The following is a 17,344-nucleotide window of genomic DNA, read 5'->3' as shown; positions in this document are numbered from 1 at the left end:
AATAAATCTTCTTGCATATTGAAAAGAAGCAAATGTCAGAGGGAAATGAGCGAGTAGTGACATAGGAGATTATATGTGGAGGAAACCTATGGAGGGATGGGTGAAGATAAATAGAGATGCTCCTGTTTTCAGTGATGAAAGTATTGGTTTGGATTGTGTTATGAGGAACACTCAAGAAGAGGGGAGTATGAACTGCGCGAGAAGTTGATGCTATTGGTATGCAAGAGGCGTTATCATGAGTGATTGAAAGGAGGATTAACCATTGTATTATTGAAACAGATTCTGAGGTTCTTGTGGCAGCATGTAATGAGGCGGCATGTAATGAAGATCCAGGCGAGGCGTATTTTATTATAATAGTAGGTGATTGTTTTCGACTCTTGAAGCACATAAATTTGGTGTTTGTAAAATTTGTTTATCGTTCTGCGAATAATGTGGTATATGAATTAGACAAAACTGCCTATTCTATGTCAGACATAGGGGATTGGTGTGATAGTCCACCTAATTTTATTTTGCATGTAATTGACAAATATATGTTTTGATTTATGCAAATACTAATTATTCAAAAAAAATAAATTTATCATAATATATAAATGCAACACGCTTATTATATAGATAACTTAATTTTTTGAAATCATATTATTCAATTTTAATTATAAAATTTATTTATTTATTTTTATTAAATAATTTTTGAGATACCAGCAACCAAAGTCTAGTAAGTAAAATAAAATATAAAATATAAAATATAAAATACAGCGATGTCAGCCCGACCCGCCCGATAACACAACTCCATCCAGATCCAAGTACCAAAACTCAAACACATTCATTTCCCCAAAAATTTGAAAACCAAATTGCCGCTCGTAACACCCCAAATCTAACGGACGATTCTCTCTCTCATCCTCAATCTTCACCGGAGATAACTCGCCGTCGCCTTTCGCCGGAGTCGATAGATGTAGTTGAATGACGACGACGAACGTAGAGAAGCTCGTGTACAATATATTCGAGCGTAAGAATTGGATTATAGAACACATCAAGCAACAAACGTACCTTTATGAACAGCAACTCGCATCAAATCTCCTTATTCAAGGAATTAACCCTCCTCCTTGGTTTCTAAACCCTAATTTAGACTCCACCTCTTCAGATCCCAAAGGTATTTGTACTTACATATGTTTGTATCTATAGATTGATAGATTCTATACATGTGTTTGATTTATCTGTTTTTATTTATAGATGTGAAGTTTTTGTTGTGTTTGTGGTATCGTATGATGTCGTATGAGTTTGCGGTGTTGAAATGGGGATTTAGTAGCTGTTTGTGCTTTAAAATTGAACTGTGATTAGGTTTTTATTAGTTTTAGGCTGATGTGGAGTAATTAGGATGTTAAAATGATGTGCTTTAGTTGTATCGTTAGGTTTGATTTTTGGAGTAGTTGTTGGTACAAACTACTGTGCTGTCAATTCTAGTTTCTTGCTTTGATTTTTTTTGAGTTTCTCATCGATTTGTGTGATGTTTTAGTGTTGGAGATACTATTTAGTTGGATTGAGAATGTTAACATCTACAAAGTCTTTGGAAAATGTTAATGGATTGCTAATTTGGCTCAAATCTTTTACCAAGCTTGTTGTCAATGTAATTGTAAATTATCATGTCGTGGTTCCTTTTGCAGAGAAACTGTTCAATTAATGCTGCTGTTAATTTTGCTTGTAAATTATAGGTGTGTCCTTGTATGAATACTTGTTTCCTGCTTTATTTTACTTTCTGAATATTTTCTTTTTTTGCTATATATTTAATTGGTTGGCAATAGAGAAATTAAAAAAAAAACTGAAGCTAATTAGAAACCCAATATAGTTGTATTGCCTCAATTGAGAGCACAGTTTTTTATTAGTAAGTGGAGAAATTGATCGTAAAGCATTTCAACTGCAGAATTAAATAAAGAAAAGCTGATATCAGACCTTCTCCTTCCTCATGCAAGACCGACGTTTCCTTATTCAACTGGTCAATGCTACTTACAGAACAGGTTAGTTGGGACAGGGGACAATGGTAAGTTGTTGGATGCATTACCTAATGATATTCACGACTCAAATAAAGATCCTGACTCAGGAGATGAGCCGGGACTTGTGCATAAGTCCCCTAGTAATGATGTAGAATGTACCTCAAATCGTGTTCCTGGGCTATCTTATACACATTCACATGACCAGGCAGATGTAGGAGTCACCAGTATCTTGGTAAACTCAGGCAGAAGTCAGATGTCTCAGTTAGTTACACAAGATGGTGAAAACGCATTCGATGGATCACACGTCGTAGTAGGTGCTACTAACAAGTGTCTTGACGGAGACTATGAACCGATGAATTTACCTGATATTAATGATACCAACCCGGAATGCAAATTCAATTCTGTTCCTAAATGCTCTTCCGCAGTGCAGACGGAAGGCAGAATCTCAAACATTGATATTGCACCTGATCAATCTCTAGCTAGATTACAAAGGTCTAAATCAAGGCAAAAAGCTTTAGAGCTTCGCACAAGTGGAAAAGCAACAAAGAGCCGCTTAAGCAATGAAAATAAAAGAATATCTTTTGGTGGAGCTGCTGGAGTCGCATTATATGGAATCGATCCTGAGCATTACAAAGATATATCAATATTGGACAAGTCTACCTACACAAACAAAGGAAGCCCTGGGAAGAGAGTTGCAAGTAGAGATCTGAGCAATAAAAATGGTACAAGCAACAATTGTGGTAGGATGACAAGATCTAGAAGCACATGCCAATGGCCAAGCTCTGAAGGTGAACCTTCAAAGCAGGAGATTTTTCAGGACACTGTGAGGATACATAGTGGCAAAAAGAATAGTGTGATAAGCCAACCTGAAGGAATAGAAATGGAAAACGGTACAAGTGGTTGTGATCAAATAAAAAGATCCAAGAGTTCTTGCACACAGCACATATGCCCGAATGAATCTTCGGAAATTTGTAGAACTTCTACAGTTCAGTATGAAGACGGTGGTATATTTTCACAACTTATGGACTATGACCATCAGTCTGTGGGAAAGGAAATTGAGGCGGCAATTCCTTTCCGAGCTAGTGAAGAAAACAGTGATAAGCGGGAAGAAAATTCAATGGAGACATTTAAGGTCAGGAAACAAGAAAGTAGCAATTATATGGGCAGTATGACGAGATCTATGAATTCTAGCCGACGGCATAGTTGTGTGAATGATTTGTTGAATGATGCTGACATTCTGGAGGTAGACGGTGGCACCCATGAGTCCATTGGTGAACTAAATCAACAACTTTATGAATCTAATGAAGTACTAGACGTTGTCGAACCTTCACCCGAGGTTGATTGTATCATGAAAAACTCAAAAAACACTTCTAACAGCAACAAATTAGTATCGAGTGCTAAATCTTTCGGTATTGCTACTGATTCCAGATCTGGTGCAACAGAAGAAGATCCACTTGTAAGTTCTTTCAACAGGTCTGCTGGAGACACACATAAAGACTTTCCAGGCAGTCGGTTAGTCCTTCCTACGAGTAAAAGCAGTGCTGTTGTCAACCAGGAGGAAAAAGTTCCATCTGCCAAGGCTATTAATCTTGAAGGACACCCTCCTTGTTTGGGGTCTAATCAGGATTATTTCAACATTAGAACAGAGTCAGAAGGTCTAATTGTGAGGTTGGCCTCTGATGCTCACTTAGTTGTGAAGCCAAAGCAACTGGACTTTAATGTTTTAGAAGATTGCAGTCTAGATGAACAAAGCAGCCTCCCTTCTGTAAAAAGAAGCCCAGAGCAATATCTGCAAAGGACATGCCGTAAGTCTTCGGAGCCTGGGTTACTAGAAAATTCAACCAGTGTCTACCCTTCTAAAGTGTCCTTAGAGATGCAGTTGAGTGAAGCTTGCAAAGAAGAAAACAGTTCACCAAAGGCGTACACAACGAACATGGAGGAGTGCACTGAAAATAAAACAACACTGGAAGCTCATACAAATGGAAACCATCATGTGAACCATGCTGAAGATGGCGCAGAGGCTGGTTTACCTTCGAATTTCCATAAAGTTTCATATCTGGATATGCATCAACCCAACTGCCATCTAAAGGAAGTGTGTGCTGAGCTGCAAACTGATGAGGTAATTCCTTTAATATATTTATCACACTCTATTGTCAGTCTCATTGTCATAGGCAGATGGCAGGTGTTTGACCTCATATAAAATGTCTGATGTCCCATTGATCTTTTAAAGGATTACTATTGGTACATATTGTGTACATAACTATAAAATAGATCCAACCTATACTTTTCACTATTAAACTTTGAGGTCTATCACCTCATGAAGAGCTCCTAAACATCCTTTTGTAGAAATTCCTTTGCTTTTAAAACACTTTCGTTTGGTTTAAGTATCCGGCATATCTAGAATGTGGGGTAACCTTGGATTCAAATTCGGCAACTTTAGGTGAATCTGAGCTTTAATTCCGTTCTAAAGATTAAATTTTTTAAAGTCTAAATGTATTAAAAAAAGCAACTAATACGGTTATACGGATCATGTCATATATGTTTGACATGAATAAGAAAGCTATATTTATGAAAAACGTCCAGTAGTTTGAAGGTGCCATCAGAGACTTAGAAACTACTCAATATTACTGTCCTTGGTTTTCTCAGACTGCATTCCAAAACAAGTTTTTGCGTCAATTTACTGTCAGAAATCATAATTTTCCAAAAATACCAAAACTTTGATGATGCAGGATTGTTTTATCATGTTCTTTAACAGGGTAATTTTTGCTGTGAGAGGTGGACTACGAGTGAAATAATTCCTCTAAATTCTCAGCAACAGTGTCCAGGTTCATCAGCTGTCCCAAGTTTACTGGTCACTGGGGATCCAGAAATTTTCTTGGATGTGGAGGTAAATATGAAAAATCAACCTGACGATGATCTTGATTCGAGACGACCCTGCAGTGTTGATGACGCGAACAATTTGCTGCAGCATAAACATAGTTTTGATTGCGAGAGCACAGACACCTTGGCAAGCACAGAGAATATGTCTTTGGAAGATGGATCTGATAACTTGGCCGAGGAAGGTGTAAATATATCTGCTTCAGTTGGTCATCCTCAGAATGAAGACAGCAATTTCATTTGTTTGGAGTTTGGTGAAGCTCAGCCCACTTTTATGTCTTCTTTGTCTAAAAATAAATTTATGCACACAAGATTTGATTCATGGCCTCAGTTTAAGCGGAGAAAGATCAAGTACCAACAGACCAATTGTTTCTCCGCTTCTGCAAGTTTAAGGGAACAAAAGCTTCATAATATGCAGGGAGGCCATCCAAGTAGTCATTCAAAGACTGTTGAGGATAAGTCAGATGCCATCCCGAAGCCTCTAGATTTTTCTTCTTCTCGTGAACAAAATGGCAGTGAGAGTTCTGACCCGTTCCTTGACAAAATGGAGTGTCATTTAACAGATGGCACTTTTTCTTCACCAATTCTTGAAAGGCAACAAGAGGTATTGATCTGCTTGTATTATGTTATTAAGTTATCAGTTGAACTAGATATCCAAGTCACCTAAGTGAGTGTGTGTTTGTTTAATTATTGTTTACAAAAAGCTGCAAAGTCCTGACAGTTTCCGGATGTTGAAACATCTGTAAAGAACTGGTTCTGCTATCGGATATTTGGTTTAAAAGTTGGCTTTGCTTGTCGATGTGTTTTTATACCACAAGTTAATATATATGCGGTCACACATGTGTGAATACATATTGATAAGTCTATCAAGAGTATATATATATTGTATATCTCTGTTAAGACACAGTCCCCACACGTGGATATATATATATATAAAGCTTTACTTCAATGGTGCTGCAATATTTTCCACTTCATGCAAATAATTTATTTTTTCCTCAAATGTTTAATCAACATGGATGAAGGACTTCTCAGCTGAAAATGTTACTCTCTGTGATCTCGGGTTGCTGTAATTGCACATAATTGTGATGAAAAGGTCTTGATGATAGCGTTCTTTATATGATAGCATCAGGCCTCTGTTGCACTTCTTTTATTGTATGCATTGTCTGCAAGCATGTTATTTTGATGTCTTTCAGGTCAAAGTCCTGATTACCATGATATATGGAACGATGTAGTATCATACTAGTGGGGACAACAAATAATTAACATGTATCTTATTGTATTATATACGGTAGTTTAATCTGTGTTGGTTTGCAAAATGAAACATGAATGGGATGTGGGAGTACCTTTTAGCGTTCATCTTCTGCATCTGTCCTGTTAAGCGAAAGGCAAGATCTCATAAACAATACCAGATATTTTACTATTGCTTCTTATGGAGGAATAAACCATGATGATTTACTGTTTCATATTATTCCATATGATAACTAAATGTGTTCGCATGTCTTTTTGTGCTTGTTCTATTAGGCATATGTTTGCTATTGTTACTAATCTTTTGTGCTCTCCAGTTCGGAAATTTTTGTTTCACAGGTCCAATCAAGGTTGCACATACCCCTTCAACATCTGAACATGAAGAGTTGGGACCATGCTCTGTATCAAGTTTAAGCAAACAAGCGACTAAACAATCTCTAGGGTCCTTTCTTGAGAATGACACTATATCACATCCCCCTACTGACTTCCTTTCTGCTGCATGTGATGAGCAAGAATTTCAGATGATCCTTCATGTCGGGAATGCTGGCGACATGGCAGATACTGATAAATCGACTTCTAGCAGGTGCCCGTTGATAGATAGCCATTCTCATCTGAGGGACGATGACCCAGTTGGCTCACCATGTAACAATGAGCTTACTTTTGATCAAAATTTACCGATTTTTGAGGGATTTGTTCTTGATGAACATTCTGATATTGGAGGGCTGGGCACTAGTAGAGATGAAATTAATTTTAGTGAACTAAACACATGTAACTCAATGCAACGTGCTAGCATTTTGGAGCAGATTTGCCGAAATGCAAGCATGTGTACCCCTTTAGTACATTTTTCTTCTACATATAAACCACTCAAAAACAAAGACCTGCACTTATCTGTACCAAATAGACTTCTTGAGCATACCGATGTAACAAGCACCTTATCTTTTTGTGAGGATGCAGGCAACCATTTGCAAGCTACTTCAACAGATGAAGTAGACCCCACCCTGCTGGAAATGTTGTTCTCTGATTCTCTACCATATTCTGGTGCTCAATATAGCTGGAATGCAAAATATTGTGACACACCTGTTGGAAGGTACTGTAAAAGGAAATCATCAAGTTCGATCAGTTCAGAGAAGCGATTGAGCTCCAATCCAGAGCTTACATGTTTTCGTATTGAAGAAGATTCCTGTGTTGTTGACGAAGAAGAAAATGCAGATGATAATGTTGATCGTATTCAAGAAGATATTGGTTTGGCAGAGACCAATAGCTGCACCAATGGAGAGCCACTTTTGGAGAAAATAGAAGTATTCTCAAATCCTCCCGCAGCTAAGAAATTACGTCAGATCGGTGGTATAGATTCCAGTAGTGAAGAGATTCACAGTAGTGTCAAACAGAGGCTTAGAAATCACTGCAGCAATAATAAAAGTAAAAATTGGGGTAAGGAAAACCAATTGTCATCAGTGGTTGCAAATAACATTGAGGTTGGTGAATCACTTCAAAACAGGTTCAGTAAAGCAAAATTGTCAAGTACAACAAGTATAAAGAGAGGAGCACAGAGACTGTCAGAGAAGGTGAAGCGGAACAACATTGTGTCCAATGTAACTTCATTTATTCCGTTAGTTCAGCAAAAGCAAGCAGCTGCAGTTTGCAAAGGTGATTTTTTATTCATCCATCTTTGTTTGCTTCTGCATAACTCTTTAAAAATCTAGACTAGGGGGAACTGATCACTGAGAAGTCACTGCCTGTGCAATCATTTATATGCAGTGAAGTATTAGTAGCCAGTCAGTTTGGTAATACTTGTGAGCTGTACCTAGACTGTATATGAAAGAAATTTTGAATTTGTATTGTTCTCATTTCAAGGAACAAACTCTTGTTAACATATACAAAATAATTTCACAACATAAATACTGGATTTTTACTAACTTGATAAGCAGTTAAGCACATATATGAAAACAATTTGAAGAAAAATATTGTAAGAAGACTCAAAATCATAACCAAATTGTTTGTATCTACATGTTTCATGTTTTACATGTCAAAGACGATGTGAAAATATGGTCCATGCTGTTTGCTATATGACAGTCTCTCATACAGTGGCATGTTTTGTTGTGTCAAGATACTCACCCAGACAGCTTACTAGCCTTACTGACATTTCTGGTTTCACTAGTGTGTATTGCAATTTAGTTATCTGTTAGGTTTGAAACTATCGTGTTGGATGGATTTTCATTATCAGAATCATGTTCTTAGAGGATCCAGTATATTGTAACTTTGTTTATTGCAAATTTACATTAACATTGTTATGAAAGTGGTGTATCTGATTGTATCAAAGCTATGTGTATTGCAATATCTATTTCCTTTTTTGCTCTTTCTATCATGATATACAAAGGAGATTATAATGCGTGTGTGTATCTAAAAATCTTTTCTAGCTCTCTTGTCTGTTGGTGGTTAAGTTCCAGCTAAATGGTAACCACTGCAAGTAATGTCAGCATGCTGTTGCATATTGTGAAGAAATTTAGACCAGTCACCGGATTAGCGGTATGTAATATTTAAAAGCTGTTTTTATAAACAATTTGCAGGGAAAAGAGATATCAAAGTGAGAGCACTAGAGGCTGCTGAGGCGGCAAAGCGTCTGGAAGAGAAAAAGGAATATGAGCGCAAGATTAAGAAAGAAGCATTGAAACTTGAGCGAGCGAAAATAGAGCAAGAAACTTTGAGGCAAAGGGAGTTCGATAAGAGAAAGAAAGAAGAGGAACTGAAGAAGAAAGATGCTGATTTAGCAGCAAGGAAAAGGCTGAGAGAGGAAGAAGGCAGGAAGGAGAAGGAAAGGAAAAGAAAGCGCATAGGAGTAGGAATGCAAACCAACAGAGCACAAGAAGAGAAAACATTTGCTGGGAAACGGGAGAAAGAAAAACAATGCGGCAACATGGTAAAATCTCATAATAGCCATTATGTTGTATTATTCTTATCTGATTGTCAGTGGCAGCCGGCGTTGATAGATGTTATTTACTCACCAGGGTAAAAGCACAAACATTAGGAAGGAATCTGATAACAGAACAGCAACAGGTCGGTATGGGGACAAAGTGAGCAGAGTTGGAAACACTTTAAAAAAGCCAGAATCACAAACTGAATTCAAGACTACTACGAGTTATATCCAGGAAGCAAGCACTGTTCCTGAAATTTGTGAAAATCTTGGTAATTGTGACGGCAGCACAAAGGTAAATGTTTACAGGACACATTTATTTTCACAAAGGTATTGTGAAAATATTTTCTTTGGCTCAACAAGCTAAATAGCCTCATGCTATTTCGTTTTATCTTCTTTGTAGTCAACAAGTATGTTGGATCAGTTATACTCTAAAAGTGGCGATGGTACCAATACAACTCGTGAAAAGTCGTATGAGATGTCTCCGTATCAGCACTCGGATGATGAAGAAGAAGAAGAGGAAGAGGTGCCCGCAAAGAAGTTCATTCCTTCCTGGGCCAGGTAATAAATTCAGTTGTCTCATTAGGTATTGACAAGATTCCATAGCTATTAATTACACAGGAGCATCAGATGTATGTTAAAGTCAAAAACATAATATGATCCCACCTCAGGTTTCTCTGCTGCTTAACTGCCTAAATTTCAATGTCTAGACTCTAGTTAAAAGAATGAATATTCTTCATTAATATTTTTTAATTGGTCTCACATTTTTTTTTCTTATAAGTTTCAAAAGTTATCTTTAGCTTTTATTAAGAACTAAAAACTAACGTGAATGTTTGCATATTTTTTGACAGTAAAAACCGTGTGGCTCTTGTTCTGGCCTCGCAACAACTAATTGATCCCAGTGTAATATTTCCCAGAGAAAGCTTCTGCAGTATGAATGAAGGTATTACAGTCTTTTCAGAACACGTGGAAAAACTTTACACTGTTTTTTATAACTAAACACCATGTTATGCTTGTAGCTCTGCTGCCTAGACACCTACAGTGAAGTACTGTTATCAGTAAAGACTAATCGGCCATTGCAAGCTTCATCAGTATAAGCTGTCAAGTCCTTGCAGTGCAACCTTCATCAGTATAAGCTGTCAAGTTCTTGCATTGCAACCTTTTGTTGCAGGCTTGTGTTTTGCCACCTTACTGTCTGCATCTATACATGCTCTGTTGCAAGATCTTCTACATCACACATTTTTTCTGGCAACGAATCTGACCATGTTCATGAGTGGTAGATGAAAGATGCACTACTGGAATGGGTCTTGCATCTGACCATGATTTTACTAGAGTACATACACTTGATATATAACAGATCTTTACTTTTGTGTAACTTGGTCGTTCATCCTACTAGTGTACATTAGCCATTATTTAAATCAAAATAATCCTTCATCCTACTAGTGTTTCTCAGATCGGAGAACCCAAACAGTATACAACACGAGGAACTACTAATCAATGTCAGAAGTAGAACAATTTCAAATGAAAAAATGTTTAAACAAGCTGGAGCTTTAATTTCAATTTTATATGACACTTTAAAAATCTATAACAGGATAGATTTTGCGAAAATGACACACCTTACATCTGCACCACCGTTGTTGCACCTGTTTTTTGAGTTGTAAATTTGAGTACACGGGCATTCTTTACATTTGATATATAACATGATTTTACTAGAATACATACACTTGATATATAACAGATCTTTACTTTTGTGTGACTTGGTGGTTCATCCTACTAGTCTACATTAGCCATTATTTAAATCAAAATAATCCTTCATCCTACTAGTGTTTCTCAGATCGGAGAACCCAAACAGTATACAACACGAGGAACTACTAATCAATGTCAGAAGTAGAACAATTTCAAATGAAAAAAATGTTTAAACAAGCCGGAGCTTTAATTTCAATTTTATATGACACTTTAAAAATCTATAACAGGATAGATTTTGCGAAAATGACACACCGTACATCTGCACCACCGTTGTTGCACCTGTTTTTTGAGTTGTAAATTTGAGTACACGGGCATTCTTTACATTTGATATATAACATGATTTTACTAGAGTACATACACTTGATATATAACAGATCTTTACTTTTGTGTAACTTGGTCGTTCATCCTACTAGTGTACATTAGCCATTATTTAAATCAAAATAATCCTTCATCCTACTAGTGTTTCTCAGATCGGAGAACCCAAACAGTATACAACACGAGGAACTACTAATCAATGTCAGAAGTAGAACAATTTCAAATGAAAAAATGTTTAAACAAGCTGGAGCTTTAATTTCAATTTTATATGACACTTTAAAAATCTATAACAGGATAGATTTTGCGAAAATGACACACCGTACATCTGCACCACCGTTGTTGCACCTGTTTTTTGAGTTGTAAATTTGAGTACACGGGCATTCTTTACATTTGATATATAACATGATTTTACTAGAGTACATACACTTGATATATAACAGATCTTTACTTTTGTGTAACTTGGTCGTTCATCCTACTAGTGTACATTAGCCATTATTTAAATCAAAATAATCCTTCATCCTACTAGTGTTTCTCAGATCGGAGAACCCAAACAGTATACAACACGAGGAACTACTAATCAATGTCAGAAGTAGAACAGTTTCAAATGAAAAAATGTTTAAACAAACTGGAGCTTTAATTTCAATTTTATATGACACTTTAAAAATCTATAACAGGATAGATTTTGCGAAAATGACACACCGTACATCTGCACCACCGTTGTTGCACCTGTTTTTTGAGTTGTAAATTTGAGTACACGGGCATTCTTTACATTTGATATATAACATGATTTTACTAGAGTACATACACTTGATATATAACAGATCTTTACTTTTGTGTAACTTGGTCGTTCATCCTACTAGTGTACATTAGCCATTATTTAAATCAAAATAATCCTTCATCCTACTAGTGTTTCTCAGATCGGAGAACCCAAACAGTATACAACACGAGGAACTACTAATCAATGTCAGAAGTAGAACAGTTTCAAATGAAAAAATGTTTAAACAAGCTGGAGCTTTAATTTCAATTTTATATGACACTTTAAAAATCTATAACAGGATAGATTTTGCGAAAATGACACACCGTACATCTGCACCACCGTTGTTGCACCTGTTTTTTGAGTTGTAAATTTGAGTACACGGGCATTCTTTACATTTGATATATAACATGATTTTACTAGAGTACATACACTTGATATATAACAGATCTTTACTTTTGTGTAACTTGGTCGTTCATCCTACTAGTGTACATTAGCCATTATTTAAATCAAAATAATCCTTCATCCTACTAGTGTTTCTCAGATCGGAGAACCCAAACAGTATACAACACGAGGAACTACTAATCAATGTCAGAAGTAGAACAGTTTCAAATGAAAAAATGTTTAAACAAGCTGGAGCTTTAATTTCAATTTTATATGACACTTTAAAAATCTATAACAGGATAGATTTTGCGAAAATGACACACCGTACATCTGCACCACCGTTGTTGCACCTGTTTTTTGAGTTGTAAATTTGAGTACACGGGCATTCTTTACATTTGATATATAACATGATTTTACTAGAGTACATACACTTGATATATAACAGATCTTTACTTTTGTGTAACTTGGTCGTTCATCCTACTAGTGTACATTAGCCATTATTTAAATCAAAATAATCCTTCATCCTACTAGTGTTTCTCAGATCGGAGAACCCAAACAGTATACAACACGAGGAACTACTAATCAATGTCAGAAGTAGAACAGTTTCAAATGAAAAAATGTTTAAACAAGCTGGAGCTTTAATTTCAATTTTATATGACACTTTAAAAATCTATAACAGGATAGATTTTGCGAAAATGACACACCGTACATCTGCACCACCGTTGTTGCACCTGTTTTTTGAGTTGTAAATTTGAGTACACGGGCATTCTTTACATTTGATATATAACATGATTTTACTAGAGTACATACACTTGATATATAACAGATCTTTACTTTTGTGTAACTTGGTCGTTCATCCTACTAGTGTACATTAGCCATTATTTAAATCAAAATAATCCTTCATCCTACTAGTGTTTCTCAGATCGGAGAACCCAAACAGTATACAACACGAGGAACTACTAATCAATGTCAGAAGTAGAACAGTTTCAAATGAAAAAATGTTTAAACAAGCTGGAGCTTTAATTTCAATTTTATATGACACTTTAAAAATCTATAACAGGATAGATTTTGCGAAAATGACACACCGTACATCTGCACCACCGTTGTTGCACCTGTTTTTTGAGTTGTAAATTTGAGTACACGGGCATTCTTTACATTTGATATATAACATGATTTTACTAGAGTACATACACTTGATATATAACAGATCTTTACTTTTGTGTAACTTGGTCGTTCATCCTACTAGTGTACATTAGCCATTATTTAAATCAAAATAATCCTTCATCCTACTAGTGTTTCTCAGATCGGAGAACCCAAACAGTATACAACACGAGGAACTACTAATCAATGTCAGAAGTAGAACAATTTCAAATGAAAAAATGTTTAAACAAGCTGGAGCTTTAATTTCAATTTTATATGACACTTTAAAAATCTATAACAGGATAGATTTTGTGAAAATGACACACCGTACATCTGCACCACCGTTGTTGCACCTGTTTTTTGAGTTGTAAATTTGAGTACACGGGCATTCTTTACATTTGATATATAACATGATTTTACTAGAGTACATACACTTGATATATAACAGATCTTTACTTTTGTGTAACTTGGTCGTTCATCCTACTAGTGTACATTAGCCATTATTTAAATCAAAATAGTCCTTCATCCTACTAGTGTTTCTCAGATCGGAGAACCCAAACAGTATACAACACGAGGAACTACTAATCAATGTCAGAAGTAGAACAATTTCAAATGAAAAAATGTTTAAACAAGCTGGAGCTTTAATTTCAATTTTATATGACACTTTAAAAATCTATAACAGGATAGATTTTGCGAAAATGACACACCGTACATCTGCACCACCGTTGTTGCACCTGTTTTTTGAGTTGTAAATTTGAGTACACGGGCATTCTTTACATTTGATATATAACATGATTTTACTAGAGTACATACACTTGATATATAACAGATCTTTACTTTTGTGTAACTTGGTCGTTCATCCTACTAGTGTACATTAGCCATTATTTAAATCAAAATAATCCTTCATCCTACTAGTGTTTCTCAGATCGGAGAACCCAAACAGTATACAACACGAGGAACTACTAATCAATGTCAGAAGTAGAACAATTTCAAATGAAAAAATGTTTAAACAAGCTGGAGCTTTAATTTCAATTTTATATGACACTTTAAAAATCTATAACAGGATAGATTTTGCGAAAATGACACACCGTACATCTGCACCACCGTTGTTGCACCTGTTTTTTGAGTTGTAAATTTGAGTACACGGGCATTCTTTACATTTGATATATAACATGATTTTACTAGAGTACATACACTTGATATATAACAGATCTTTACTTTTGTGTAACTTGGTCGTTCATCCTACTAGTGTACATTAGCCATTATTTAAATCAAAATAATCCTTCATCCTACTAGTGTTTCTCAGATCGGAGAACCCAAACAGTATACAACACGAGGAACTACTAATCAATGTCAGAAGTGGAACAGTTTCAAATGAAAAAATGTTTAAACAAGCTGGAGCTTTAATTTCAATTTTATATGACACTTTAAAAATCTATAACAGGATAGATTTTGCGAAAATGACACACCGTACATCTGCACCACCGTTGTTGCACCTGTTTTTTGAGTTATAAATTTGAGTACACGGGCATTCTTTACATTTGATATATAACATGATTTTACTAGAGTACATACACTTGATATATAACAGATCTTTACTTTTGTGTAACTTGGTCGTTCATCCTACTAGTGTACATTAGCCATTATTTAAATCAAAATAATCCTTCATCCTACTAGTGTTTCTCAGATCGGAGAACCCAAACAGTATACAACACGAGGAACTACTAATCAATGTCAGAAGTAGAACAGTTTCAAATGAAAAAATGTTTAAACAAGCTGGAGCTTTAATTTCAATTTTATATGACACTTTAAAAATCTATAACAGGATAGATTTTGCGAAAATGACACACCGTACATCTGCACCACCGTTGTTGCACCTATTTTTTGAGTTGTAAATTTGAGTACACGGGCATTCTTTACATTTGATATATAACATGATTTTACTAGAGTACATACACTTGATATATAACAGATCTTTACTTTTGTGTAACTTGGTCGTTCATCCTACTAGTGTACATTAGCCATTATTTAAATCAAAATAATCCTTCATCCTACTAGTGTTTCTCAGATCGGAGAACCCAAACAGTATACAACACGAGGAACTACTAATCAATGTCAGAAGTAGAACAGTTTCAAATGAAAAAATGTTTAAACAAGCTGGAGCTTTAATTTCAATTTTATATGACACTTTAAAAATCTATAACAGGATAGATTTTGCGAAAATGACACACCGTACATCTGCACCACCGTTGTTGCACCTGTTTTTTGAGTTGTAAATTTGAGTACACGGGCATTCTTTACATTTGATATATAACATGATTTTACTAGAGTACATACACTTGATATATAACAGATCTTTACTTTTGTGTAACTTGGTCGTTCATCCTACTAGTGTACATTAGCCATTATTTAAATCAAAATAATCCTTCATCCTACTAGTGTTTCTCAGATCGGAGAACCCAAACAGTATACAACACGAGGAACTACTAATCAATGTCAGAAGTAGAACAGTTTCAAATGAAAAAATGTTTAAACAAGCTGGAGCTTTAATTTCAATTTTATATGACACTTTAAAAATCTATAACAGGATAGATTTTGCGAAAATGACACACCGTACATCTGCACCACCGTTGTTGCACCTGTTTTTTGAGTTGTAAATTTGAGTACACGGGCATTCTTTACATTTGATATATAACATGATTTTACTAGAGTACATACACTTGATATATAACAGATCTTTACTTTTGTGTAACTTGGTCGTTCATCCTACTAGTGTACATTAGCCATTATTTAAATCAAAATAATCCTTCATCCTACTAGTGTTTCTCAGATCGGAGAACCCAAACAGTATACAACACGAGGAACTACTAATCAATGTCAGAAGTAGAACAGTTTCAAATGAAAAAATGTTTAAACAAGCTGGAGCTTTAATTTCAATTTTATATGACACTTTAAAAATCTATAACAGGATAGATTTTGCGAAAATGACACACCGTACATCTGCACCACCGTTGTTGCACCTGTTTTTTGAGTTGTCAATTTGAGTACACGGGCATTCTTTACATTTGATATATAACATGATTTTACTAGAGTACATACACTTGATATATAACAGATCTTTACTTTTGTGTAACTTGGTCGTTCATCCTACTAGTGTACATTAGCCATTATTTAAATCAAAATAATCCTTCATCCTACTAGTGTTTCTCAGATCGGAGAACCCAAACAGTATACAACACGAGGAACTACTAATCAATGTCAGAAGTAGAACAATTTCAAATGAAAAAATGTTTAAACAAGCTGGAGCTTTAATTTCAATTTTATATGACACTTTAAAAATCTATAACAGGATAGATTTTGCGAAAATGACACACCGTACATCTGCACCACCGTTGTTGCACCTGTTTTTTGAGTTGTAAATTTGAGTACACGGGCATTCTTTACATTTGATATATAACATGATTTTACTAGAGTACATACACTTGATATATAACAGATCTTTACTTTTGTGTAACTTGGTCGTTCATCCTACTAGTGTACATTAGCCATTATTTAAATCAAAATAATCCTTCATCCTACTAGTGTTTCTCAGATCGGAGAACCCAAACAGTATACAACACGAGGAACTACTAATCAATGTCAGAAGTAGAACAGTTTCAAATGAAAAAATGTTTAAACAAGCTGGAGCTTTAATTTCAATTTTATATGACACTTTAAAAATCTATAACAGGATAGATTTTGCGAAAATGACACACCGTACATCTGCACCACCGTTGTTGCACCTGTTTTTTGAGTTGTAAATTTGAGTACACGGGCATTCTTTACATTTGATATATAACATGATTTTACTAGAGTACATACACTTGATATATAACAGATCTTTACTTTTGTGTAACTTGGTCGTTCATCCTACTAGTGTACATTAGCCATTATTTAAATCAAAATAATCCTTCATCCTACTAGTGTTTCTCAGATCGGAGAACCCAA

The 17,344-nt window shown here is 35.4% G+C and overlaps 1 protein-coding gene across 1 annotated transcript; it reads left to right on the top strand.

The window, feature by feature from the left end:
- Positions 1 to 796: 796 nt before the first annotated feature.
- On the top strand, positions 797 to 10,474 carry LOC141697467 (uncharacterized). Its single transcript, XM_074501859.1, has 9 exons — positions 797 to 1,147; positions 1,916 to 4,104; positions 4,741 to 5,466; positions 6,425 to 7,754; positions 8,675 to 9,024; positions 9,113 to 9,313; positions 9,422 to 9,579; positions 9,870 to 9,961; positions 10,038 to 10,474. Exons 1-9 carry the CDS (start codon positions 958 to 960, stop codon positions 10,061 to 10,063), a joined length of 5,262 nt encoding a protein of 1,753 aa, XP_074357960.1. The 5' UTR covers positions 797 to 957; the 3' UTR covers positions 10,064 to 10,474.
- Positions 10,475 to 17,344: the final 6,870 nt, after the last annotated feature.

The sequence above is a fragment of the Apium graveolens genome, chromosome 11 (genome assembly GCF_009905375.1).
Source record: "Apium graveolens cultivar Ventura chromosome 11, ASM990537v1, whole genome shotgun sequence".
NCBI lineage: Eukaryota > Viridiplantae > Streptophyta > Magnoliopsida > Apiales > Apiaceae > Apium > Apium graveolens.
This window is presented reverse-complemented; position numbering and strand designations above follow the sequence as displayed.